Source organism: Convolutriloba macropyga, chromosome 8 (assembly GCF_964194025.1).
Source record: "Convolutriloba macropyga chromosome 8, txConMacr16.3, whole genome shotgun sequence".
Taxonomy (NCBI): domain Eukaryota; kingdom Metazoa; phylum Xenacoelomorpha; order Acoela; family Convolutidae; genus Convolutriloba; species Convolutriloba macropyga.
Genome location: NC_134475.1, coordinates 24,910,454 through 24,937,415, shown reverse-complemented (window position 1 = coordinate 24,937,415; position 26,962 = coordinate 24,910,454). Strand labels below are relative to the sequence as shown.

The 26,962-nt window shown below is 34.8% G+C and overlaps 2 protein-coding genes across 3 annotated transcripts in view; both read left to right on the top strand.

The window, feature by feature from the left end:
- The window catches only part of LOC142344625 (trafficking protein particle complex subunit 2-like), a 580,178-nt gene that overhangs the window by 538,638 nt on the left and 14,578 nt on the right, over positions 1-26,962 (top strand). The gene's annotated exons all lie outside the window — the stretch shown is intronic.
- The window catches only part of LOC142344619 (vacuolar protein sorting-associated protein 51 homolog), a 56,626-nt gene that overhangs the window by 16,291 nt on the left and 13,373 nt on the right, over positions 1-26,962 (top strand). For both annotated transcript variants that reach the window (XM_075396427.1, XM_075396426.1), the window contains 2 exons: positions 7,080-7,304; positions 7,827-7,961. In XM_075396427.1, coding sequence (XP_075252542.1) covers positions 7,080-7,304; positions 7,827-7,961 — 360 coding nt within the window. The remainder of the gene's footprint in view (positions 1-7,079; positions 7,305-7,826; positions 7,962-26,962) is intronic.

Here is a 26,962-nt window from a genome sequence, read left to right as displayed (position 1 = left end):
TTAGTTGATCCAAGCTACTGTAAATGCGTTTGCGAATTTTTCTAAGGTGTCCACTGCGATTATTTGAGGCGTCGAGTTCGGCTACTGAGTTTTTATAAACGACTAACACGTTTGAATTGACGTTGTTGATGTTTGATGGGAAGGATTTTGAAGATAAAGCTACTTGCCATTCTCCATCCAAAATAAGTGGTTGAGCTAACTGGTTACGGAATTTTGCCATTGTGTTTTCACCAAAAACTTCCATTGATGCGTTGGATATTAAGTCGATTGTGAATTCTTCGGCGGGATTCATTTTATTCGTCTGCAGTAACTAACACGGCTACTTGGACTAATTCCGGTTCATAAAATTTACCTTCAATTATAACGTTGTCTGCATCTATAAGATTGTACGTTGGTGGACTCACGGTAGCAATTTTGAATATCGTAAAAATTTCGTCTGTGTAATTTTGTTTTTTCGTATAATTTTTCGCCGTGCTTTGCAATCCGAACAAGGTCTCTTTTTTCGTATTTTGGTTTGTACTTTGTTGTGTTGATTGCTAATGATATTAAAAATCGTTCATGTTTTTTGAAAACTTTATTAGGTGCTAATTGGGTTACGTGGTTAACACGACTGTTTTTAGTATTTACAAACTAGGGTAAATCTTTAATATACGTCCAAGTCCTCTTTTCTTCCAAATATTTGTAGATGATGTTTTTAAGCGATCGAATGTTCCTCTCCGCAAATGCTGACTTGGTTTCGCTTTCTGTTGTATATCAATGAATTCCTTTCTTTTCACAAAATTTTTTGAAATCTTTCAACTCATCCCTTGTCTGTCCATAATTTCTCAGGTTGTTTCTTCTTGACCATTTTTTGAACGCTTCAACAGCATATTTTGCATATAAAGCCTTCTTTGGTTGAACTCGTAAGTAACGTGATAAAACATCAACAGCCACTAACAAATATTTTACACCGTTGTTGTGTTGGGCAACTTCATCCATATACCCAACATCGACAGACCAGATCTCATTTATTCTGTATGCAAGAGCTTTCAGTCGAGGAAAACTTTTCCTGAATTGTCTGTTTTTTGTGTACGGGGCTTTCGGCTGAAGATAGCGAACAATTTTGCCTCTGGTGAAACCGCTAGCCTTCTTTAAATTAGCAATGCTACCAAATGCAGCACTGCCTTTAGTGTACAATTTGAATGTTTAACTTAATAGGAAGGAATTTTCCCAGGGGCTGGTTGGTTTGATATCTTCTTCTGCCTCATGAAAGCTTCCGTCATCGTTGTCAGAAGCTTTCGCTTTTTTCCTGCGGGATTTTGAAGCAGTTTCTTTGTCCGACTCGTATTCCAAAAAATGCAGTTTCTCTTCAGATGATAATTTTAGAACATTTTTGGCGTATGTGTTACAAGTCAAATGCGGACCAATATCGAGATATGTTAATGCACTGAAATGTTCGAAAGATAGTTTTCAAGTGGTTTGCTGTAGATTGTAAAGAAATGTAGCAGCAAGAACTTCTGTATTTGAACCTTTGATAAGCAATCTCTTTGATGAGTCCAAGTACAGAATCTGATTCTTCTATTATCTCCAATATTTTTCTCGCTCTTTCAAATTTTATCCCTTTCAAGATTCTAATATCATTCAACACTCCTTGTCTGATAGTTGATGTGTTGTCTGCCGTAAATGATTTTTCCATAGACTTGTTTATTAATAGCCGCCCTCATCTTCTCAGCCGGCTATTAATGCGCTCGTATTTTTTTTACTTGGTCAAACTTTTTTCGCTTTACCATTTTGCCGCTTTTTCGACATTTTGCGTGAAATCTTTTTGACTTCTCTAGGCTAGTTTCTCTCTTCTCTCATTCTGCTAAAAGTGAATTTGAACATCAGTTGCTAAGCAAAGCAATTCAAAATGAACAGAGTCGGTATAAAAAATTGAAGTTAGAAATAGAAACGGGATAAACCTATAAAGCCCAATTTTAGATGCCCGCTATTTGAACGTCGTTCCTATAAGTCTTAGTTACCACCTCTAATGCTTATTGGTGTTGATAGTAGCCCCTGTAGCCTCTCTCTAAGAAACAGAAGTATGTTCAACTACGAAATGCCATCAAAATAAATCGGACTTAAAAAATATTTTTGTACAAAAATCTTTTTTTTTCAATATATTCTATTCGTTCAATCCCACTCATGCTTATTGGAATCAACGGCGGCTATTTTCCGGCAATGTGCCGGGTATGTTTGTACTTGTGTCGACCATTGAAGCGTCAGTTTGTTGCTCTGTATCCTGTTGCGAGGCAGGGGGAGAGTTGTTTCTTTGTTGAAGCGATATCTGCTTGGCTGGGTTGTTAATACTATTGTTGCTGAGTAATTGAGAAACATGAGGTTGCTCTCTTGCATACATCTGCTTAGGTATTAACACAAACTCTTTCGTATGCATTTTGTTCTAGTTATTTAATGCAGGGTATTGCTATGAGTTGAATGAGACTGATACTCGAGTGAGATTGAATCAGTTTTAACCGTTCAGTTTTCCCTACTTTTCTGTTCGAAGGTGTACGCAGAGTTTTGTCAAATTTTTTCAGTTTTTTTTACTGGAACAACTTCAGAGAGTACGTTCATCAAACAATCAATCAGAAAGCAAATGAAGTCGCTGTCTGTAACTAATTTGGATTCAATGTTGGAGTTCTTGTTTGTGCTATTTGCCCATTGCTTGAGCATAAGCAAATGTTTCTTTTTCATTCGTAATTGATGTAACGACTGATTCTTGTGCAGGAATGTAAAAAATTGAAGGATCAGGTCCAATAATTTGTGATGCAAATCGTAAACCCTGACTGGTTTTGGGATCGAGATCAATAATCAAATGTCCATATGGCTCAGCTGTTGCTAATTTGTAGGCATCTTTGAGTAACAGGAGACAATTCAACTGCTTGCCAAGGTATTTAATTTGTTGAATGTCGCGCAGAGAATAATATAATGTGTGTTTTATTCAAGTCAATTGTTCTCGACCATTTGCTTTGATGAAACAAATTATGCTTCACATATATAACATGAAGTTTACGATGGCGTCCAGACGTAGCTATTTTTACAAATTCTTTGTCATTAAAAATTTCCTCGCATGAGTTGTCATATATAAGAAGACAATTTGAAAGATTCTTCGTTATCTCCAATCCTGAGTATTTGATGAATTTAATGCGTGTTATACTACCCTGCTTTTCTCTGAACAGTGGTTGGAACTCCTTGTAAAAGTAATAAATTTTCTCAAAACGCGGTTAAAAACTGTTCCCCTGCAGCATGTGAAACATCAGATCAGTTTTACTGGAACCGCTGGGTCCAACAATTGACATGAATATCCTGTCATTTGTCAGAATCACTTGGATTTGGTAAAATATAACCAACTAAGCTTGACAACAATGCAATTCAAATTGATTTTTCTTCGCAACTTTCTGACAAACGGAAGAGCATAGTGAAGCAAAGGATGATCATTGGAACTTTGATACTGACTTGAACAAAAAATATTACTTCAGACCGTGGCACCGATGAGTTGGAACAGAAACGCCATGGAGGCCTCTCTTTGTTGTTTACATCAAACACTAAATTGCTGATACCCGCATCAGCCTCGTCTCTTTGATGCATTTGAAAAAATTTATTTGCTTCAAAAGTTTACTACAAGAACGATACAAAATATTAGATATGTAATATATTTACTGTTTTCAATGGGCAACTGTTTCATATTCCAGAATTCAGAAAAATTGAAACCTTTTATGTAACTTTTTATTTCTAGTTTATAACAAACAGTAGATGAGTCATTTTGTTTATACGATGGTTGACTGAAGACTTTCTCAACTTCAGGGTGCTCCAGGACATAAACTCGCAACTCATCTGGCATCTCTTTCAGAATTAGCTCATATTCCAATAGTAATTTTTTGAACCTAAAGGGAGGAAATTTTTTGTCCGCCCATTGTTTCCAACGAGGAATTCGTTGCTCTTTTGGTGGCCGCGGTGGCTTCGCGGTTGTTTTGTTCGTAACCATAATTGAATTGATTCTGCTGTCCGCGAGCTCTCTGTTTATTTTTCACATACAATTTGAAATGATAGAAGTTATCAATCACAGGGAGTAAAGCTCTGAAGCTGTCTAGTTCTTCTGGAGATAGCGTAATTGTTGTGAAGTAACGTTTTGCTGCTGTGCTATACAGCGGGTTGTATCGTGGTTGTTGTGCAAGGCCGGGTTTGGTGTTGAAAAAATTTGCTCGCTTTTGTTGATCAACTGAATAATTGTTCTGTATTGGTGCACAGGGATCTTGAACTCTGTCAAATATTACTATCGGCTGATCGTCAAGAGGAGTCACGCAAGTAAGTATCTTCAAATTGTCTGGCAGATAGGTGGTCAGTGTTGCTGTCTCTTCTCTGTGCATCACTTTGTGTCTACTGTGAAAATATTCTGGCTTTACGTTTTGCACAACGATTGAATGCTTGACAGTTTGCTGTAAAATTATTAGAATGTAGACTGCAAGAAGCAACTTTCCTCTGGAAGTATTTTTGAAATGCGGGGACATTTTAAATCTTCTAGATTGTAAACTGTTTTCTGTAACAACCTGCTGAGGAGCTCACACTTTTTGGTGCCTTTTGTAAAAAAAAAAAATCCGGGTAAATCGGAAACAAACTTCAGCAAATTGTTTTCAAGTCACTGTAAGGTGTATCGCGGTCGTCCCAATCGAGGTCGCGCAGGTCGTGTTTCAGCCAAAGTACAGTTTGTTGATCTTGTGCCGATAATTCTGCAAAGCTAACTGGAGGTTTGAGAAATACTGTATCGTAGTAGCTAAAAACACAAGCTGTGTTCTTTGATAATAAATCCAATTGACTTTAGTTTGAAACCTTTGAGATCGAGAACAACAGTATCTGCTAACTTGCATCCAAAGTTTTTAGCATTCCAGTTCACAGAATAATTGGGATTGGAAAATTTTCACTAATAGCACGAACAGTATTCCTGTCAAATGTCCAAAAAGACAAATATTTTTGGTGAGTAACGGAAAGCGTAAATATATCCAGGACCTTTGTTCCTACAATCTTTTACGAATCCAGCTGCGTCTTGTAAAGCTGCCTGAAGTCGTAAAACTTTACTGTATTTCATTAAAGGGTCTAGTCGTGAATTATCATTTCCTATTAAACCACCATAGGGTCTGAATTTAAGTGCTCTTTCTCCGTCAATTTCTGGATCTAGTAATGCGCAGGCTGCAACAAAATATAACTGACGATGTGATATGTGACTGAAAGTTAGATTTCCTCTCAGTGATAGACTTTTTTCGTGTGTGAGCTTAATGTCTTTTATTCCAATTGTTTTCATTATTAACTGTTTACTCAACGCGTGGCCTCGTAGCTTTAAAGTTTTTTTCAATTATGATTGGATGTCATTTGAAACAAATCCTCTGTTCTGATTGGTCGAAAACATTTCTGAATTTTTCTGACACAGAACATGTTTGAACATGATCTCTTCTTTCGCTACATTCTAAACATCCCCAAACAGGTTGGTGCGATTATCTTTGTTTTTGTTGATAATGTGTTTGCATTTGTGAGCATGGTTGTGTATGAGCACAAGTGAATACATACCTATACAAGAACATGTTTCCTTTTTCAAACCTGGGCTCGAGTACGGGTTTGTATGTATATATGTATGTATGTGGGTATGTAGATATGTATGTATGTATGTATGTATGTATGTATGTATGTATGTATGTATGTATGTATGTATGTATGTATGTATGTATGTATGTATGTATGTATGTATGTATGTATGTATGTATGTATGTATGTATGTATGTATGTATGTATGTATGTATGTATGTATGTATGTATTTATGTATGTATGTATGTATGTATGTATGTATGTATGTATGTATGTATGTATGTATGTATGTTTGTATGTATGTATGTATGTATGTATGTATGTATGTATGTATGTATGTATGTATGTATGTATGTATGTATGTATGTATGTATGTATGTATGTATGTATGTATGTATGTATGTATGTATGTATTTATGTATGTATGTATGTATGTATGTATGTATGTATGTATGTATGTATGTATGTATGTATGTATGTATGTGTGTAAGTATGTATGTATGTATGTATGTATGTATGTATGTATGTATGTATGTATGTATGTATGTATGTATGTATGTATGTATGTATGCATGTATGTATCTATGTATGTATGTATATATGTAAGTATGTATGTATGTATTTCAATATTTCAAAAAAATGTCTCGAAAACACAGCAAATTTTCGGAATTTTGAATAATGCATCAGAACCACTCAATATCTTTCACAAAACATGTTTCATGATGTCTTACATCGATTAGAAGCAAAAAATCGTCAAAAAATTTTTGGACCCATTTTTTCAAAATTTTTACAAATTATTGTCCCCTATCGGACCAAAATTTCAATTTCCGAAAAAAATGTTTCCGATTACTTTTTTACTCACAGAGCATGTTTCATATTAGTTCACATCTATTAGAGACAAAAAACAACAAATTGAACAAATTACTACCAACCGAAAAGTGAAATACATTTTTTGTTCGAAAAAAAACAGGAGCTGACCAGAACCACAACGGGGGGGGGGGGGGGGCACTGTGTATTAAGATAGGGAATACAGAAATTTAGGGTGACATTTACTGGGAATGGGTGACATTTACTGGCGGGCACACTTAGGGTGACATTTACTGGGAATTTGCGGTAAATGTCCCCCTAAGTGTCCCCCCTAGGGGGACAGTTTCTGCAGTCCCTATCTTAATACATAGTGTCCCCCCCCCCCCCCCGTTGAGGTTCTAGTCAGCTTTTTATACTACTGATGTGCCTCTAGCTTGTCAACGACGGCTATTTTTCTGCAATCTGCCGGCTATGTTTTCATTTTCGCATTCCTCATTTCACCAGCCAAGTTTAATCTGAAAAAGTAGGGCTTCTTTTCGAGCTATTTCAAGCTTATAAATGGTTTAATTTACATTTGTATACACTTGTTTATCCCCATGTCCTGTGAGAGAACTTTTTCAGGCACAAGTTGATTGTGTTATATATAATTAGTGTCTTACAAGTTATGATCTCTTTTCAGGAGTTGAGTGAGCGGATGGAACAGAAGACAGTGTCCCAGTCCCCCACTATTCTGGCAGTTATGTCCCGACTGTGTCTGGACTACAACCAGATGAGCATATCTTACATGCTCTCTATTGCTGACGAACAGTTCAGAATCAAAGACAAGACCTCTCTAACACCAGTAGCGGAGCTGGCTAGTTTGGCACACAAAACTGCCAATAAGATTGTCACTCACTTTGTCAAGGTAAGGAGATAAGGAAAGTACGTCAAGTACTCTCGCCATCGAAAGAAATTTATGTTTTAACGAACTTTTAAGTTTACCAACTTTTAATTATTGAATCAATTTCATATTGAAAGCATTAAAATCGAGCGGCAGGCATGGCAGTGGCAAGAATATTTTTTTGAAAAATTGATTGGGGAGATAATTGCTTGAGTTCAAATTTTCCCGAATTCTTATAATTGCTTGAACGCGTTTCCTGCACCGATTTTAACACAAAATATGATCGATTGATAAGTTTCGATTTTAAATCCAAGTCAAGTATTGATGTTAGTGTTGAATAGAATCAATGTCTCGATTGTTACTAATTGGTTTGATGCTTATCGCAAATTTACTTTGTCACCTCGTTTGGTTCAGGATTTTGTTTCATTACTTGATGACTTGTCATCTCTCTCAGAGATGGTCAGTTAAATGTGTACAAAATCATTAAGGTTAAAAACAGAGGACAATGGATCGACATTTATTCAAAAGATCAACGGTGTGTTATAGGTACAAGGCCTGCACATCAGCCAGATGATCCGGAAGAGTGTGGAGACTCGGGACTGGATCAACACAATAGAGCCCAGAACCGTCAGGGCAGTCATGAAGAGAGTAGTCGAAGACATTACCAGAGTAGACAAATATGTAAGCTTTGTAGATCCTTCAATTTTTTTTCACTTGTCGTTGGTTCTTGACCTGCCAAAATTAAGCTTCTTGTAAGATACATCGCCCAATGTTGATTATTTCCAGATAGTGAGTAAATAACAGAAAATCAAGAATTTCGAAAAGTAACATTGCACGTTCACAATCATTGAGGATACAGGTAAATTACACTTAATACGATCAGTAAACAAATTAAAAATTGTTTTATTGCATCTGAACTTGATTGAACTTGATGAGAACTTGATTTATGAAAACATCAAGTCACGCCATGAAACTGTACCAAAGGCGTACAGTAGTCCAGTAGAGTATCTATGGAGTATTCAAGTTTTTTGCCGTTATCAAGGTCACGATGATATGTTAAAAGAACAGTATCATCAGCGTATTGAATGATTTCACTCATTATTAGTTCAAAATTGATTATATAAAGATGGAACAAAAGCGGCCAAGGAACAGTACCCCAAGGAACCCCTTGGTGTAAGTCAATACAAGCCGATTTTTCACGATTGACATTTTTTCTGCATTCTGCCACTTAAGACACTTGACATATTTTTTACTGATGAATTTTTGAATGCAAGAAATTTCAATTTTTTGTATTATGAGATGATTTTTTTATTCAAATGCATAAGTGAGATCATAAATCGGGCATAAGTTAAACCTGTTCCCATTCATTTCTAATAAGCTAGAGTTAAGTCAAATTATGCGTCCGTTGTAGAATATTTTTCCTTAAATAAAATTCTTTTTTCTGCATGCAAATAGTCTGCGCTTTGTATACTTTTCAAAAAGCTTTGATTACAGTTATGATAGAAATCGGTCAATTCCGAGTTTCAATTTGGAGAAAACATTTTTCCTTAAGTTGTGCATTAAATAGTCCTGTGCGAGGTTTTGCTAAAATACCATCACTGCAAGCCTACGCTGGTGGCCCTAAGAGTTTTGATGAGTTCAGTATTCTGAGGACTTGTAAAGGCTTGAATTGAAACGGAAAAAGTAGTTTTTTCAACGTGATCGAAGTTTTATCTAAGGGAGGAGGATGTTGAAAAGCGTCGCCAAATTTGTAGTTCAAGAGATTTCCTTTTCTAATAGCCGCAGAGCGATACCCGGGGCTGTTATTAGCCTTCTATTCTCTTTTTTTCTTCATCAAGATTTTTGTGACAACCATATGATATCACAACCACTTCAAATCTAATTTTTGTTCATTCGTTCATGCAATTTCAACGTAAGTGCGTGTGTGACGTCATTTTTCAATCTTAGTGGAGCGAGTTTTTTTATTCGCGTGATTAAGTTTTTGGTCACATGTGACTTAGCTCACTATCAAATGACTTCCTCACATTGAATTTTTTTAAATTCATAGAGATGAGGTCAAGTGAATGTGTGTCAATCTAATTGAAGGTTATTTGAGAGCAAATAACAGAGGCATCAAGTATTTCGGAAAGTAAATTTGCACGTTCTTCAATCATTGAGGATAGAGGTGTAAATTACACTTAATATGATCAGTAAACAAATTCAAAATTGTTCTATTGCATCGATGAGAACTTGATTTATGAAAACATCAAGTCACGCCATGAAACTGTACCAAAGGCGTACAGTAGTCCAGTAGAGTATCTATGGAGTATTCAAGTTTTTTGCCGTTATCAAGGTCACGATGATATGTTAAAAGAACAGTATCATCAGCGTATTGAATGATTTCACTCATTATTAGTTCAAAATTGATTATATAAAGATGGAACAAAAGCGGCCAAGGAACAGTACCCCAAGGAACCCCTTGGTGTAAGTCAATACAAGCCGATTTTTCACGATTGACATTTTTTCTGCATTCTGCCACTTAAGACACTTGACATATTTTTTACTGATGAATTTTTGAATGCAAGAAATTTCAATTTTTGTATTATGAGATGATTTTTTTATTCAAATGCATAAGTGAGATCATAAATCGGGCATAAGTTAAACCTGTTCCCATTCATTTCTAATAAGCTAGAGTCAAGTCAAATTATGCGTCCGTTGTAGAATATTTTTCCTTAAATAAAATTCTTTTTTCTGCATGCAAATAGTCTGCGCTTTGTATACTTTTCAAAAAGCTTTGATTACAGTTATGATAGAAATCGGTCAATTCCGAGTTTCAATTTTGAGAAAACATTTTTCCTTAAGTTGTGCATTGAATAGTTCTTTGCGAGGTCTTGCTAAAACACCATCACTGCAAGCCTACGCTGGTTCTAAGAGTTTTGATGAGTTCAGTATTCTGAGGACTTGTAAGGGCTTGAATTGAAACGGAAAAGGTAATTTTTTCAACGTGATTGTGATTGAAGTTTTATCTAAGGGAGGATGTTGAAAACCTTCGCCAAATTTGTAATTCAAGAGATTTCCTTTTCTAATAGCCGCACAGCGATACCTGGGGCTGTTATTAGCCTTCTCGTCTTTTTTTTCGTCATCAAGATTTTTGTTACTACCATATGACGTCACAACCACTTCAAATCTGCTTTTTGTTCATTCTTTCATGCAATTTCAACTCAAGTGCGTGCGTGACGTCATTTATCACTCTTAGTGGAGCGAGTTTTTTTTATTGATAGCTGATATCTATATTTGATTGATAGCTGATATCTATAGTTTTTCCCGGATATTCAGGTTTGTCTTCAACTTTTGTTCTCGAAGTTGTGATTGTTTCTTTTGCCGGTTAATTTTTTCGGCTTTATCTGCGTTTAGTTGAAGTGTCAAAGGCGTACAGTAGTCCAGTAGAGTATCTATGGAGTATTCAAGTTTTTTGCCGTTATCAAGGTCACGATGATATGTTAAAAGAACAGTATCATCATCGTATTGAATGATTTTACTCATATTAGTTCAACTTTGATTACATAAAGATGGAACAAAAGCGGCCAAGGAACAGTACCCGAAGTAACCCCTTGGTGTAAGTCAATACAATTTGATTTTTTACGATTGACAGTTTTTTTGCATTCTGCCACTTAAGACACTTCACAAATTTTTTACTGATGAATTTTTGAATGCAAGAAATTTCAATTTTTTGTATTATGAGATGATTTTTTTATTCGAATGCATAAGTGAGATCATAAATCGGGCATAAGTTAAACCTGTTCCCATTCATTTCTAATAAGCTAGAGTTAAGTCAAATTATGCGTCCGTTGTAGAATATTTTTCCTTAAATAAAATTCTTTTTTCTGCATGCAAATAGTCTGCGCTTTGTATACTTTTCAAAAAGCTTTGATTACAGTTATGATAGAAATCGGTCAATTCCGAGTTTAAATTTTGAGAAAACATTTTTCCTTAAGTTGTGCATTGAATAGTTCTTTGCGAGGTCTTGCTAAAACACCATCACTGCAAGCCTACGCTGGTTCTAAGAGTTTTGATGAGTTCAGTATTCTGAGGACTTGTAAGGGCTTGAATTGAAACGAAAAAGGTAATTTTTTCAACGTGATTGTGATTGAAGTTTTATCTAAGGGAGGATGTTGAAAACCTTCGCCAAATTTGTAATTCAAGAGATTTCCTTTTCTAATAGCCGCACAGCGATACCTGGGGCTGTTATTAGCCTTCTCGTCTTTTTTTTTCGTCATCAAGATTTTTGTTACTACCATATGACGTCACAACCACTTCAAATCTGCTTTTTGTTCATTCTTTCATGCAATTTCAACTCAAGTGCGTGCGTGACGTCATTTATCACTCTTAGTGGAGCGAGTTTTTTTTTATTGATAGCTGATATCTATATTTGATTGATAGCTGATATCTATAGTTTTTCCCGGATATTCAGGTTTGTCTTCAACTTTTGTTCTCGAAGTTGTGATTGTTTCTTTTGCCGGTTAATTTTTTCGGCTCTATCTGCGTTTAGTTGAAGTGTCAAAGGCGTACAGTAGTCCAGTAGAGTATCTATGGAGTATTCAAGTTTTTTGCCGTTATCAAGGTCACGATGATATGTTAAAAGAACAGTATCATCATCGTATTGAATGATTTTACTCATATTAGTTCAACTTTGATTACATAAAGATGGAACAAAAGCGGCCAAGGAACAGTACCCGAAGTAACCCCTTGGTGTAAGTCAATACAATTTGATTTTTTACGATTGACAGTTTTTTTGCATTCTGCCACTTAAGACACTTCACAAATTTTTTACTGATAAATTTTTGAATGCAAGAAATTTCAATTTTTTTTGTATTATGAGATGATTTTTTTTATTCGAATGCATAAGTGAGATAAAAAAAAATCGGGAATGTGTTAAACTTGTTCCCATTCAATTCTAATAAGCTGGAGGTATGTCAACTTATGCGTCCGTTGTAGAATATTTTTCCTTAAACAATATTCTTTTTTCTGCATGCAAATAGTCTGCGCTTTGTATAGTTTTCAAAATCTGCGCTTTGATTACAGTTATGATAGAAATCGTTCAATTCCGAGTTTCAATTTAGAGAAAGCAGTTTTCTTAAGTTGCGCATTAAATAGTTCTTTGGGAGGTCTTGCTAAAACATCATCACTGCAAGCCTACGCTGGTCCTAAGAGTTTTGATGAGTTCAGTATTCTGAGGACTTGTAAGGGCTTGAATTGAAACGAAAAAGGTAATTTTTTCAACGTGATTGTGATTGAAGTTTTATCTAAGGGAGGATGTTGAAAACCTTCGCCAAATTTGTAATTCGAGATTTCTTTTTCTAATAGCCGCACAGCGATACCTGGGGCTGTTATTAGCCTTCTCGTCTTTTTTTTCGTCATCAAGATTTTTGTTACTACCATATGACGTCACAACCACTTCAAATCTGCTTTTTGTTAATTCTTTCATGCAATTTCAACTCAAGTGCGTGCGTGACGTCATTTATCACTCTTAGTGGAGCGAGTTTTTTTTATTGATAGCTGATATCTATATTTGATTGATAGCTGATATCTATAGTTTTTCCCGGATATTCAGGTTTGTCTTCAACTTTTGTTCTCGAAGTTGTGATTGTTTCTTTTGCCGGTTAATTTTTTCGGCTTTATCTGCGTTTAGTTGAAGTGTCAAAGGCGTACAGTAGTCCAGTAGAGTATCTATGGAGTATTCAAGTTTTTTGCCGTTATCAAGGTCACGATGATATGTTAAAAGAACAGTATCATCATCGTATTGAATGATTTTACTCATATTAGTTCAACTTTGATTACATAAAGATGGAACAAAAGCGGCCAAGGAACAGTACCCGAAGTAACCCCTTGGTGTAAGTCAATACAATTTGATTTTTTACGATTGACAGTTTTTTTGCATTCTGCCACTTAAGACACTTCACAAATTTTTTACTGATGAATTTTTGAATGCAAGAAATTTCAATTTTTTGTATTATGAGATGATTTTTTTATTCGAATGCATAAGTGAGATCATAAATCGGGCATAAGTTAAACCTGTTCCCATTCATTTCTAATAAGCTAGAGTTAAGTCAAATTATGCGTCCGTTGTAGAATATTTTTCCTTAAATAAAATTCTTTTTTCTGCATGCAAATAGTCTGCGCTTTGTATACTTTTCAAAAAGCTTTGATTACAGTTATGATAGAAATCGGTCAATTCCGAGTTTCAATTTTGAGAAAACATTTTTCCTTAAGTTGTGCATTGAATAGTTCTTTGCGAGGTCTTGCTAAAACACCATCACTGCAAGCCTACGCTGGTTCTAAGAGTTTTGATGAGTTCAGTATTCTGAGGACTTGTAAGGGCTTGAATTGAAACGAAAAAGGTAATTTTTTCAACGTGATTGTGATTGAAGTTTTATCTAAGGGAGGATGTTGAAAACCTTCGCCAAATTTGTAATTCAAGAGATTTCCTTTTCTAATAGCCGCACAGCGATACCTGGGGCTGTTATTAGCCTTCTCGTCTTTTTTTTCGTCATCAAGATTTTTGTTACTACCATATGACGTCACAACCACTTCAAATCTGCTTTTTGTTCATTCTTTCATGCAATTTCAACTCAAGTGCGTGCGTGACGTCATTTATCACTCTTAGTGGAGCGAGTTTTTTTTATTGATAGCTGATATCTATATTTGATTGATAGCTGATATCTATAGTTTTTCCCGGATATTCAGGTTTGTCTTCAACTTTTGTTCTCGAAGTTGTGATTGTTTCTTTTGCCGGTTAATTTTTTCGGCTTTATCTGCGTTTAGTTGAAGTGTCAAAGGCGTACAGTAGTCCAGTAGAGTATCTATGGAGTATTCAAGTTTTTTGCCGTTATCAAGGTCACGATGATATGTTAAAAGAACAGTATCATCATCGTATTGAATGATTTTACTCATATTAGTTCAACTTTGATTACATAAAGATGGAACAAAAGCGGCCAAGGAACAGTACCCGAAGTAACCCCTTGGTGTAAGTCAATACAATTTGATTTTTTACGATTGACAGTTTTTTTGCATTCTGCCACTTAAGACACTTCACAAATTTTTTACTGATAAATTTTTGAATGCAAGAAATTTCAATTTTTTTTGTATTATGAGATGATTTTTTTTATTCGAATGCATAAGTGAGATAAAAAAAATCGGGAATGTGTTAAACTTGTTCCCATTCAATTCTAATAAGCTGGAGGTATGTCAACTTATGCGTCCGTTGTAGAATATTTTTCCTTAAACAATATTCTTTTTTCTGCATGCAAATAGTCTGCGCTTTGTATAGTTTTCAAAATCTGCGCTTTGATTACAGTTATGATAGAAATCGTTCAATTCCGAGTTTCAATTTAGAGAAAGCAGTTTTCTTAAGTTGCGCATTAAATAGTTCTTTGGGAGGTCTTGCTAAAACATCATCACTGCAAGCCTACGCTGGTCCTAAGAGTTTTGATGAGTTCAGTATTCTGAGGACTTGTAAGGGCTTGAATTGAAACGGAAAAGGTAATTTTTTCAACGTGATTGTGATTGAAGTTTTATCTAAGGGAGGATGTTGAAAACCTTCGCCAAATTTGTAATTCAAGAGATTTCCTTTTCTAATAGCCGCACAGCGATACCTGGGGCTGTTATTAGCCTTCTCTTCTTTTTTTTCGTCATCAAGATTTTTGTTACTACCATATGACGTCACAACCACTTCAAATCTGCTTTTTGTTCATTCTTTCATGCAATTTCAACTCAAGTGCGTGCGTGACGTCATTTATCACTCTTAGTGGAGCGAGTTTTTTTATTGATAGCTGATATCTATATTTGATTGATAGCTGATATATATAGTTTTTCCCAGATATTCAGGTTTGTCTTCAACTTTTGTTCTCGAAGTTGTGATTGTTTCTTTTGCCGGTTAATTTTTTTCGGCTTTATCTGCGTTTAGTTGAAGTGTCAAAGGCGTACAGTAGTCCAGTAGAGTATCTATGGAGTATTCAAGTTTTTTTTCGTTATCAAGGTCACGATGATATGTTAAAAGAACAGTATCATCATCGTATTGAATGATTTTACTCATATTAGTTCAACTTTGATTACATAAAGATGGAACAAAAGCGGCCAAGGAAGAGTACCCGAAGTAACCCCTTGGTGTAAGTCAATACAATTTGATTTTTTACGATTGACAGTTTTTTTTGCATTCTGCCACTTAAGACACTTCACAAATTTTTTACTGATAAATTTTTGAATGCAAGAAATTTCATTTTTTTTTTGTATTATGAGATGATTTTTTTTATTCGAATGCATAAGTGAGATAAAAAAATCGGGAATGTGTTAAACTTGTTCCCATTCAATTCTAATAAGCTAGAGGTATGTCAACTTATGCGTCCGTTGTAGAATATTTTTCCTTAAACAATATTCTTTTTTCTGCATGCAAATAGTCTGCGCTTTGTATAGTTTTCAAAATCTGCGCTTTGATTACAGTTATGATAGAAATCGTTCAATTCCGAGTTTCAATTTAGAGAAAGCATTTTTGTTAAGTTGCGCATTAAATAGTTCTTTGCGAGGTCTTGCTAAAACATCATCACTGCAAGCCTACGCTGGTCCTAAGAGTTTTGATGAGTTCAGTATTCTGAGGACTTGTAAGGGCTTGAATTGAAACGAAAAAAGAATTTTTTCAACGTCATTGAAGTTTTATCTAAGGGAGGAGGATGTTGAAATGCGTCGCCAAATTTGTAATTCAAGAGATTTCCTTTTCTAATAGCCGCACATCGACACCTGGGGCTGTTATTGGCCTTCTATTCTCTTTTTTTTCGTCATCAAGATTTTTGTGACGACCTTATGACTTCACAAGCACTTCAAATCTGTTTTTTGTTCATCCGTTCATGCAATTTCAACGTAAGTGCGTGCCTGACGTCATTTTCCACTCTTAGTGGAGCGAGTTTTTTATTCATTCGCGTGATTAAGTTTTTGGTCACATGTGACTTACCTCACTCTCACAAATGACTTCCTCACATTGAATTTTTTAAAATTCATAGAGATGAGGTCAAGTGAATGTGTGTCAATCTAATTGAAGGTTATTTGAGAAAAAATAACAGAGGCATCAAATATTTCGGAAAGAAACATTGCGCGTTCACAATCATTGAGGATAGAGGTAAATTACACTTAATACGATCAGAAAACAAATTAAAAATTGTTTGTTTTATTGCATCGATGAGAACTTGATTTATGAAAACATCAAGTCACGCCATGAAACTGTACCAAAGGCGTACAGTAGTCCAGTAGAGTATCAATGGAGTATTGAAATTTTTTGCCGTTATCAATGTCACGATGATATGTTAAAAGAACAGTATCATCAGCGTATTGAATGATTTCACTCATTATTAGTTCAAAATTGATTACGTAAAGATGGAACAAAAGCGGCCAAGGAACAGTAACCGAAGGAACCCCTTGGTGTAAGTCAATACAATCCGATTTTTCACCTATGACATTTTTTTGCATTCTGCCACTTAAGACACTTGACAGATTTTTTACTGATGAATTTTTGAATGCAAGAAATTTCAATTTTTTGTATTATGAGATGATTTTTTTTATTCGAATGCATAAGTGAGATAAAAAAAATCGGGCATGTGTTAAACTTGTTCCCATTCAATTCTAATAAGCTAGATATAAGTCAACTTATGCGTCCGTTGTAGAATATTTTTCCTTAAACAATATTCTTTTTTCTGCATGCAAATAGTCTGCGCTTTGTATAGTTTTTAAAAAGCTTTGATTACAGTTATGATAGAAATCGGTCAATTCCGAGTTTCAATTTAGAGAAAGCATTTTTCCTTAAGTTGTGCATTAAAGAGTTCTGTGCGAGGTCTAGCTAAAACAACATCACTGCAAGCCTACGCTGGTCCTAAGTTAAGATGAGTTCAGTATTCTGAAACAAAAAAGTAATTTTTTCAACGTGATCGAAGTTTTATCTAAGGGAGGAGGATGTTGAAATGCGTCGCCAAATTTGTAATTCAAGAGATTTCCTTTTCTAATAGCCGCACATCGACACCTGGGGCTGTTATTGGCCTTCTATTCTCTTTTTTTTCGTCATCAAGATTTTTGTGACGACCATATGACTTCACAAGCACTTCAAATCTGTTTTTTGTTCATCCGTTCATGCAATTTCAACGTAAGTGCGTGCGTGACGTCATTTTCCACTCTTAGTGGAGCGAGTTTTTTTATTCATTCGCGTGATTAAGTTTTTGGTCACATGTGACTTACCTCACTCTCACAAATGACTTCCTCACATTGAATTTTTTAAAATTCATAGAGATGAGGTCAAGTGAATGTGTGTCAATCTAATTGAAGGTTATTTGAGAAAAAATAACAGAGGCATCAAATATTTTGGAAAGAAACCTTGCACGTTCACAATCATTGAGGATAGAGGTAAATTACACTTAATACGATCAGAAAACAAATTAAAAATTGTTTGTTTTATTGCATCGATGAGAACTTGATTTATGAAAACATCAAGTCACGCCATGAAACTGTACCAAAGGCGTACAGTAGTCCAGTAGAGTATCAATGGGGTATTGAAATTTTTTGCCTATATCAAGGTCACGATGATATGTTAAAAAAACAGTATCATCAGCGTATTGAATGATTTCACTCATTATTAGTTCAAAATTGATTACGTAAAGATAGAACAAAAGCGGCCAAGGAACAGTAACCGAAGGAACCCCTTGGTGTAAGTCAATACAATCCGATTTTTCACCTATGACATTTTTTTGCATTCTGCCACTTAAGACACTTGACAGATTTTTTACTGATGAATATTTGAATGCAAGAAATTTCAATTTTTTGTATTATAAGATGATTTTTTTATTCGAATGCCTAAGTGAGATAAAAAAAAATCGGGCATGTGTTAAACTTGTTCCCATTCAATTCTAATAAGCTAGATATAAGTCAACTTATGCGTCCGTTGTAGAATATTTTTCCTTAAACAATATTCTTTTTTCTGCATGCAAATAGTTTGCGCTTTGTATAGTTTTTAAAAAGCTTTGATTACAGTTATGATAAAAATCGGTCAATTCCGAGTTTCAATTTAGAGAAAGCATTTTTCCTTAAGTTGTGCATTAAATAGTTCTGTGCGAGGTCTAGCTAAAACAACATCACTGCAAGCCTACGCTGGTCCTAAGTTAAGATGAGTTCAGTATTCTGAAACAAAAAAGTAATTTTTTCAACGTGATCGAAGTTTTATCTAAGGGAGGAGGATGTTGAAATGCGTCGCCAAATTTGTAATTCAAGAGATTTCCTTTTCTAATAGCCGCACAGCGATTCCTGGGGCTGTTATTGGCCTTCTATTCTCTTTTTTTTTTCGTCATCAAGATTTTTGTGACGACCATATGATGTCACAACCACTTCAAATCTGTTACCTGTTCATTCGTTCATGCAATTTCAACGTAAGTGCGTGCGTGACGTCATTTTTCGCTCTTAGTGGAGCGAGTTTTTTATTCGCGTGATTAAGTTTTTGGTCACATGTGACTTACCTCACTCACAAATGACTTCCTCACATTGGATTTTTTAAAATTCATAGAGATGAGGTCAAGTGAATGTGTGTCAATCTAATTGAAGGTTATTTGAGAGCAAATAACAGAGGCATCAAGTATTTCGGAAAGTAACTTTGCACGTTCTTCAATCATTGAGGATAGAGGTAAATTAACACTTAATATGATCAGTAAGCAAATTAAAAATTGTCTGTTTTATTGCATCGACGAGAACTTGATTTATGAAAACATCATGTAACGCGATTAAACTGTACAAAAACTATGATTTTATAAAAAAAAAAGCAATCATAAAATGAATCAATTTTTTGGTAGGCTGTCTCTCATGTTGTATAAGCATTTCATTCATACCTTGGACCGTTATCGAGAGCAGATTTTTGAATTCTGATTGATAGCTGATATCTATAGTTTTTCCCGGATATTCAGATTTGTCTTCAACTTTTGTTCTCGAAGTTGTGATTGTTTCTTTTGCCGGTTACTTTTCTTTCAGCTTTATCTTTTAGTTGAAGTGTCAGAGGCGTACAGTAGACCAGTAGAGTATCTATGGTGTATTCAAGTTTTTTTTTGCCGTTATCAAGGTCACGATGATATTATAAAAGAACAGTACCATCAGTGTATTGAATGATTTCACTCATTGTTAGTTCAAAATTGATTACATAAAGATGGAACAAAAGCGGCCAAGGAACAGTACCCGGAGGAACCCCTTGGTGTAAGTCAATACAATCCGATTTTTCGAGGTTGACAGTTTTTTTGCTTTCTGCCACTTGAGACACTTGACTAATTTTTTACTGATAAATTTTTGAATGCAAGAAGTTTAAATTTTATATATTACGAGATGATTTTTTTATTTGAATGCAGAAATGAGATCAAAAATCGGGCATGTGTTAAACTTGTTCCCATTCAATTCTAATGGCTGTTATTGGCCTTCTATTCTCTTTTTTTTCGTCATCAAGATTTTTGTGACGACCATATGATGTCACAACCACTTCAAATCTGTTACCTGTTCATTCGTTCATGCAATTTCAACGTAAGTGCGTGCGTGACGTCATTTTTCGCTCTTAGTGGAGCGAGTTTTTTATTCGCGTGATTAAGTTTTTGGTCACATGTGACTTACCTCACTCACAAATGACTTCCTCACATTGGATTTTTTAAATTTCATAGAGATGAGGTCAAGTGAATGTGTGTCAATCTAATTGAAGGTTATTTGAGAGCAAATAACAGAGGCATCAAGTATTTCGGAAAGTAACTTTGCACGTTCTTCAATCATTGAGGATAGAGGTAAATTAACACTTAATATGATCAGTAAGCAAATTAAAAATTGTCTGTTTTATTGCATCGACGAGAACTTGATTTATGAAAACATCATGTAACGCGATTAAACTGTACAAAAACTATGATTTTATAAAAAAAAAAAAATCAATCATAAAATGAATCAATTTTTTGGTAGGCTGTCTCATGTTGTATAAGCATTTCATTCATACCTTGGACCGTTATCGAGAGCAGATTTTTGAATTCTGATTGATAGCTGATATCTATAGTTTTTCCCGGATATTCAGATTTGTCTTCAACTTTTGTTCTCGAAGTTGTGATTGTTTCTTTTGCCGGTTACTTTTCTTTCAGCTTTATCTTTTAGTTGAAGTGTCAGAGGCGTACAGTAGACCAGTAGAGTATCTATGGTGTATTCAAGTTTTTTTTGCCGTTATCAAGGTCACGATGATATTATAAAAGAACAGTACCATCAGTGTATTGAATGATTTCACTCATTGTTAGTTCAAAATTGATTGCATAAAGATGGAACAAAAGCGGCCAAGGAACAGTACCCGGAGGAACCCCTTGGTGTAAGCCAATACAATCCGATTTTTCGAGGTTGACAGTTTTTTTGCTTTCTGCCACTTGAGACACTTGACTAATTTTTTACTGATAAATTTTTGAATGCAAGAAGTTTAAATTTTATATATTACGAGATGATTTTTTTATTTGAATGCAGAAATGAGATCAAAAATCGGGCATGTGTTAAACTTGTTCCCATTCAATTCTAATGAGCTAGAGGTAAGTCAACTTATGCGTCCGTTGTAGAATATTTTTCCTTAAACAATATTCTTTTTTCTGCATGCAAATAGTCTGCGCTTTGTATAGTTTTCAAAGTCTGCGCTTTGATTACAGTTATCATAGAAATCGGTCAATTCCGAGTTTCAATTATGAGAAAACCTTTTTCCTTAAATTGTTCATTAAATAGTTCTGTGCGAGGTCTTGCTAAAGCACCATCACTGCAAGCCTACGCTGGCCCTAAGAGTTTTGATGAGTTCAGTATTCTGAGGACTTGTAAGGGCTTGAATTGAAACGAAAAAAGTAATTTTTTCAACGAGATTGAAGTTTTATCTAAGGGAGGAGGATGTTGAAAAGCTTCGACAAATTTGTAATTCAAGATATTCCTTTTTCTAATAGCCGCAAAGCGATACCTGGGGCTGTTATTGGCCTTCTATTCTCTTTTTTTCGTCATCAAGATTTTTGTGACGACCATATGACGTCACAAGCACTTCAAATCTGTTTTTTTGTTCATTCGTTCACGCAATTTCAACTTAAGTGCGTGCGTGACGTCGTTTCTAACTCTTAGCGGAGCGAGTTTTTTTTATTCATTCGCGTGATTAAGTTTTTGGTCACATGTGACTTTCCTCACTCACAAATGACTTCCTCACATTGAATTTTTTAAAATTCATAGAGATGTCAAGTGAATGTGTGTCAATCTAATTGAAGGTTATTTGAGAAAAAATAACAGAGGCTTCAAATATTTCGGAAAGAAACATTGCACGTTCACAATCATTGAGGATAGAGGTAAATACACTTAATACGATCAGTAAACAAATTAAAAATTGTTTGTTTTATTGCATCGATGAAATTGATTTATGAAAACATCGAGTCACGTCATGAAACTGTACCAAAGGTGTACAGTAGTCCAGTAGAGTTTCTATGGAGTATTAAAGTTTTTTGCCGTTATCAAGGTCACGATGATATGTTAAAAGAACAGTATCATCAGCGTATTGAATGATTTCACTCATTATTATTTCAAAATTGATTACATAAAGATGGAACAATAGCGGCCAAGGAACAGTACCCGAAGGCACCCCTTGGTGTAAGTCAATACAATCCGATTTTCCACCTTTGACATTTTTTTTTGCATTCTGCCACTGAAGACACTTGACAAATTTTTTACTGATGAATTTTTGAATGCAAGAAATTTCAATTTTTGAATTATGAGATGATTTTTTTTATTCGAATGCTTAAGTGAGATAAAAAAAAATCGGGCATGTGTTAAACTTGTCCCCATTCAATTCTAATAAGCTAGATATAAGTCAACTTATGCGTCCGTTGTAGAATATTTTTCCTTAAACAATATTCTTTTTTCTGCATGCAAATAGTCTGCGCTTTGTATAGTTTTCAAAAAGCTTTGATTACGATTATCATTGAAATCGGTCAATTCCGAGTTTCAATTTAGAGAAAGCTTTTTTCCTGAAGTTGTGCAGTAAATAGTTTTGTGCGAGATCTTGCTAAAACACCATCACTGCAAGCCTACGCTAGCCCTAAGAGTTTTGGTGGGTTCAGTATTCTGAGGACTTGTAAGGGCTTGAATTGAAACGAAAAAAGTAATTTTTTCAAAGTGATCGAAGTTTTATCTAAGGGAGGAGGTTGTTGAAAAGCGTCGCCAAATTTGTAATTCAAGAGATTTCCTTTTCTAATAGCCGCACAGCGATACCTGGGGCTTTTATTGGCCTTCTAATCTCTTTTTTTCGTCATCAAGATTTTTGTGACGACCATATGACGTCACAAGCACTTCAAATCTGTTTTTTGTTCATTCGTTCATGCAATTTCAACGTAAGTGCGTGCGTGACGTCATTTTTCGCTCTTAGTGGAGCGAGTTTTTTATTCGCGTGATTAAGTTTTTGGTCACATGTGACTTACCTCAATCACAAATGACTTCCTCACATTGGATTTTTTAAAATTCATAGAGATGAGGTCAAGTGAATGTGTGTCAATCTAATTGTGAGCAAATAACAGAGGCATCAAGTATTTAGGAAGGTAACTTTGCACGTTCTTCAATCATTGAGGATAGAGGTAAATTACACTTAATATGATCAGTAAACAAATTAAAAATTGTCTGTTTTATTGCATCGACGAGAACTTGATTTATGAAAACATCATGTAACGCGATTAAACTGTACAAAAACTATAATTTTTAAAAAAAATCAATGATAAAAGGAGTCAATTTTTTGGTAGGCTGTCTCTCATATTGTATAAGCATTTCATTCATACCTTGGGCCGTTATCGAGAGCAGATTTTTGAATTCTGATTGATAGCTGATATCTATAGATTTTCCCGGATATTCAGGTTTGTCTTCAACTTTTGCTCTCGAAGTTGTGATTGTTTCTTTTGCCGGCTAATTTTTTTCGGCTTTATCTGCGTTTAGTTGAAGTGTCAAAGGCGTACAGTAGTCCAGTAGAGTATCTATGGAGTTTTCAAGTTTTTTGCCGTTATCAAGGTCACGATGATATGTTAAAAGAACAGTATCATCATATGTATTGAATGATTTTACTCATATTAGTTCGATTTTGATTACATAAAGATGGAACAAAAGCGGCCAAGGAACAGTACCCGAAGTAACCCCTTGGTGTAAGTCAATACAATTTGATTTTTTACGATTGACAGTTTTTTTTGCATTCTGCGTCTTAAAACACTTCACAAATTTTTTACCGATAAATTTTTGAATGCAAGAAATTTCAATTTTTTTTTGTATTATGAGATCATTTTTTTTATTCGAATGCATAAGTGAGATAAAAAAAATCGGGAATGTGTTAAACTTGTTCCCATTCAATTCTAATAAGCTAGAGTTAAGTCAACTTATGCGTCCATATTAGAATATTTTTCCTCAAACAAAATTCTTTTTTTTCTGCATGCAAATAGTCTGCGCTTTGTTTAGTTTTCAAAAAGCTTTGATTACGGTTATCATTGAAATCGGTCAATCCCGAGTTTCAATTTAGAGAAAGGTTTTTTCCTGAAGTTGTGCAGTAAATAGTTTTGTGCGAGGTCTTGCTAAAACACCATCACTGCAAGCCTACGCTGGCCCTAAGAGTTTTGGTGGGTTCAGTATTCTGAGGACTTGTAAGGGCTTGAATTGAAACGAAAAAAGTAATTTTTTCAACGTGATTGAAGTTTTATCTAAGGGAGGAGGATGTTGAAAAGCTTCGCCAAATTTGTAATTCAAGATATTCCTTTTTCTAATAGCCGCACAGCGATACCTGGGGCTGTTATTGGCCTTCTATTTTCTTTTTTTCGTCATCAAGATTTTTGTGACGACCATATGACGTCACAAGCACTTCAAATCTGTTTTTTGTTCATACGTTCATGCAATTTCAACTTAATTGCGTGTGTGACGTCATTTTTCACTCTTAGTGGAGCGCGTTTTTTTATTCATTCGCGTGATTAAGTTTTTGGTCACATGTGACTTGCCTCACAAATGACTTCCTCACATTGAATTTTTTTAAATTCATAGAGATGAGGTCAAGTGAGTGTGTGTCAATCTAATTGAAGGTTATTTGGGAGAAAATAACAGAGGCATCAAATATTTCGGAAAGATACATTGCACGTTTACAATCATTGAGGATAGAGGTAAATTACACTTAATACGATCAGTAAACAAATTAAAAATTGTTTGTTTTTTTTGCATCGATGAGAACTTGATTTATGAAAACATCGAGTAACGCGATTAAATTGTACCAAAACTATGATTTTATAAAAAAAAATCAATCATAACAGGAAACAATTTTTTGGTAGGCTGTCTCTCATGTTGTATAAGCATTTTATTCATACCTTGGGCCGTTATCGAGAGCAGATTTTTGAATTCTGATTGATAACTGATATCTATAAATTTTCCCGGATATTCAGATTTGTCTTCAACTTTTGTTCTCGAAGTTGTGATTGTTGTTACTTTTGCCGATTACTTTTTTTTCAGCTTTATCTTTTATTAGTTGAAGTGTCAGAGGCGTACAGTAGACCAGTAGAGTTTCTATGGAGTATTCAAGTTTTTTTTGCCGTTATCAGGGTCACGATGATATGTTAAAAGAACAGTGCCATCAGTGTATTGAATGATTTCACTCATTGTTAGTTCAAAATTGATTACATAAAGATGGAACAAAAGCGGCCAAGGAACAGTACCCGGAGGAACCCCTTGGTGTAAATCAATACACTCCGATTTTTCGAGATTGACAGTTTTTTGCATTCTGCCACTTAAGACACTTGACAAATTTTTTACTGATGAATCTTTGAATGCAAGAAATTTCAATTTTTTGTATTGAGATGATTTTTTTATTTGAGTGCAGAAGTGAGATCAAAAATCGAGCATGTGTTAAACTTGTTCCCATTCAATTCTAATAAGCTAGAGTTAAGTCAACTTATGCGTCCATTGTAGAATATTTTTCCTTAAACAATATTCTTTTTTCTGCATGCAAATAGTCTGCGCTTTGTATGGTTTTCAAAAAGCTTTGATTACGATTATCATTGAAATCGGTCAATTCCGAGTTTCAATTTAGAGAAAGCTTTTTCCTGAAGTTGTGCAGTAAATAGTTTTGTGCGAGATCTTGCTAATACACCATCACTGCAAGCCTACGCTAGCCCTAAGAGTTTTGATGGGTTCAGTATTCTGAGGACTTGTAAGGGCTTGAATTGAAACGAAAAAAGTAATTTTTTCAAAGTGATCGAAGTTTTATCTAAGGGAGGAGGTTGTTGAAAAGCGTCGCCAAATTTTTAATTCAAGAGATTTCCTTTTCTAATAGCCGCACAATGATACCTGGGGCTTTTATTGGCCTTCTAATCTCTTTTTTTCATCAAGATTTTTGTGACGACCATATGACGTCACAAGCACTTCAAATCTGTTTTTTGTTCATTCGTTCATGCAATTTCAACTTAATTGCGTGTGTGACGTCATTTTTCACTCATAGTGGAGCGCGTTTTTTATTCATTCGCGTGATTAAGTTTTTGGTCACATGTGACTTACCTCACTCTCACAAATGACTTTCTCACATTGAATTTTTTTAAATTCATAGAGATGACGTCAAGTGAGTGTGTGTCAATCTAATTGAAGATTATTTGAGAGAAAATAACAGAGGCATCAAATATTTCGGAAAGTAAATTTGCACGTTCTTCAATCATTGAGGATAGAGGTAAATTACACTTAATATCATCAGTAAACAAATTAAAAATTGTTTGTTTTATTGCATCGACGAGAACTTGATTTATGAAAACATCAAGTAACGCGATTGAACTGTACCAAAACTATGATTTTTATAGAAAATCAATCATAACAGGAAACAGTTTTTTGGTAGGTTGTCTCTCATGTTGTATAAGCATTTCATTCATACCTTGGGCCGTTATCGAGAGCAAATTTTTGAATTCTGATTGATAGCTGATATCTATTGTTTTTCCCGGACATTCAGGTTTGTCTTCAAGTTTTGTTCTCGAAGTTGTGATTGTTGTTACTTTTGCCGATTACTTTTTTTGTGAGCTTTATCTTTTATTAGTTGAAGTGTCAGAGGCGTACAGTCGACCAGTAGAGTTTGTATGGAGTATTCAAGTTTTTTTGCCGTTATCAGGGTCACGATGATATGTTAAAAGAACAGTGCCATCAGTGTATTGAATGATTTCACTCATTGTTAGTTCAAAATTGATTACATAAAGATGGAACAAAAGCGGCCAAGGAACAGTACCCGGAGGAACCCCTTGGTGTAAATCAATACACTCCGATTTTTCGAGATTGACAGTTTTTTTGCATTCTGCCACTTAAGACACTTGACAATTTTTTTACTGATGAATCTTTGAATGCAAGAAATTTCAATTTTTTGTATTGAGATGATTTTTTATTTGAGTGCAGAAGCGAGATCAAAAATCGAGCATGTGTTAAACTTGTTCCCATTCAATTCTAATAAGCTAGAGTTAAGTCAACTTATGCGTCCATTGTAGAATATTTTTTCCTTAAACAATATTCTTTTTTCTGCATGCAAATAGTCTGCGCTTTGTATGGTTTTCAAAAAGCTTTGATTACGGTTATCATTGAAATCGGTCAATTCCGAGTTTCAATTTAGAGAAAGCTTTTTCCTGAAG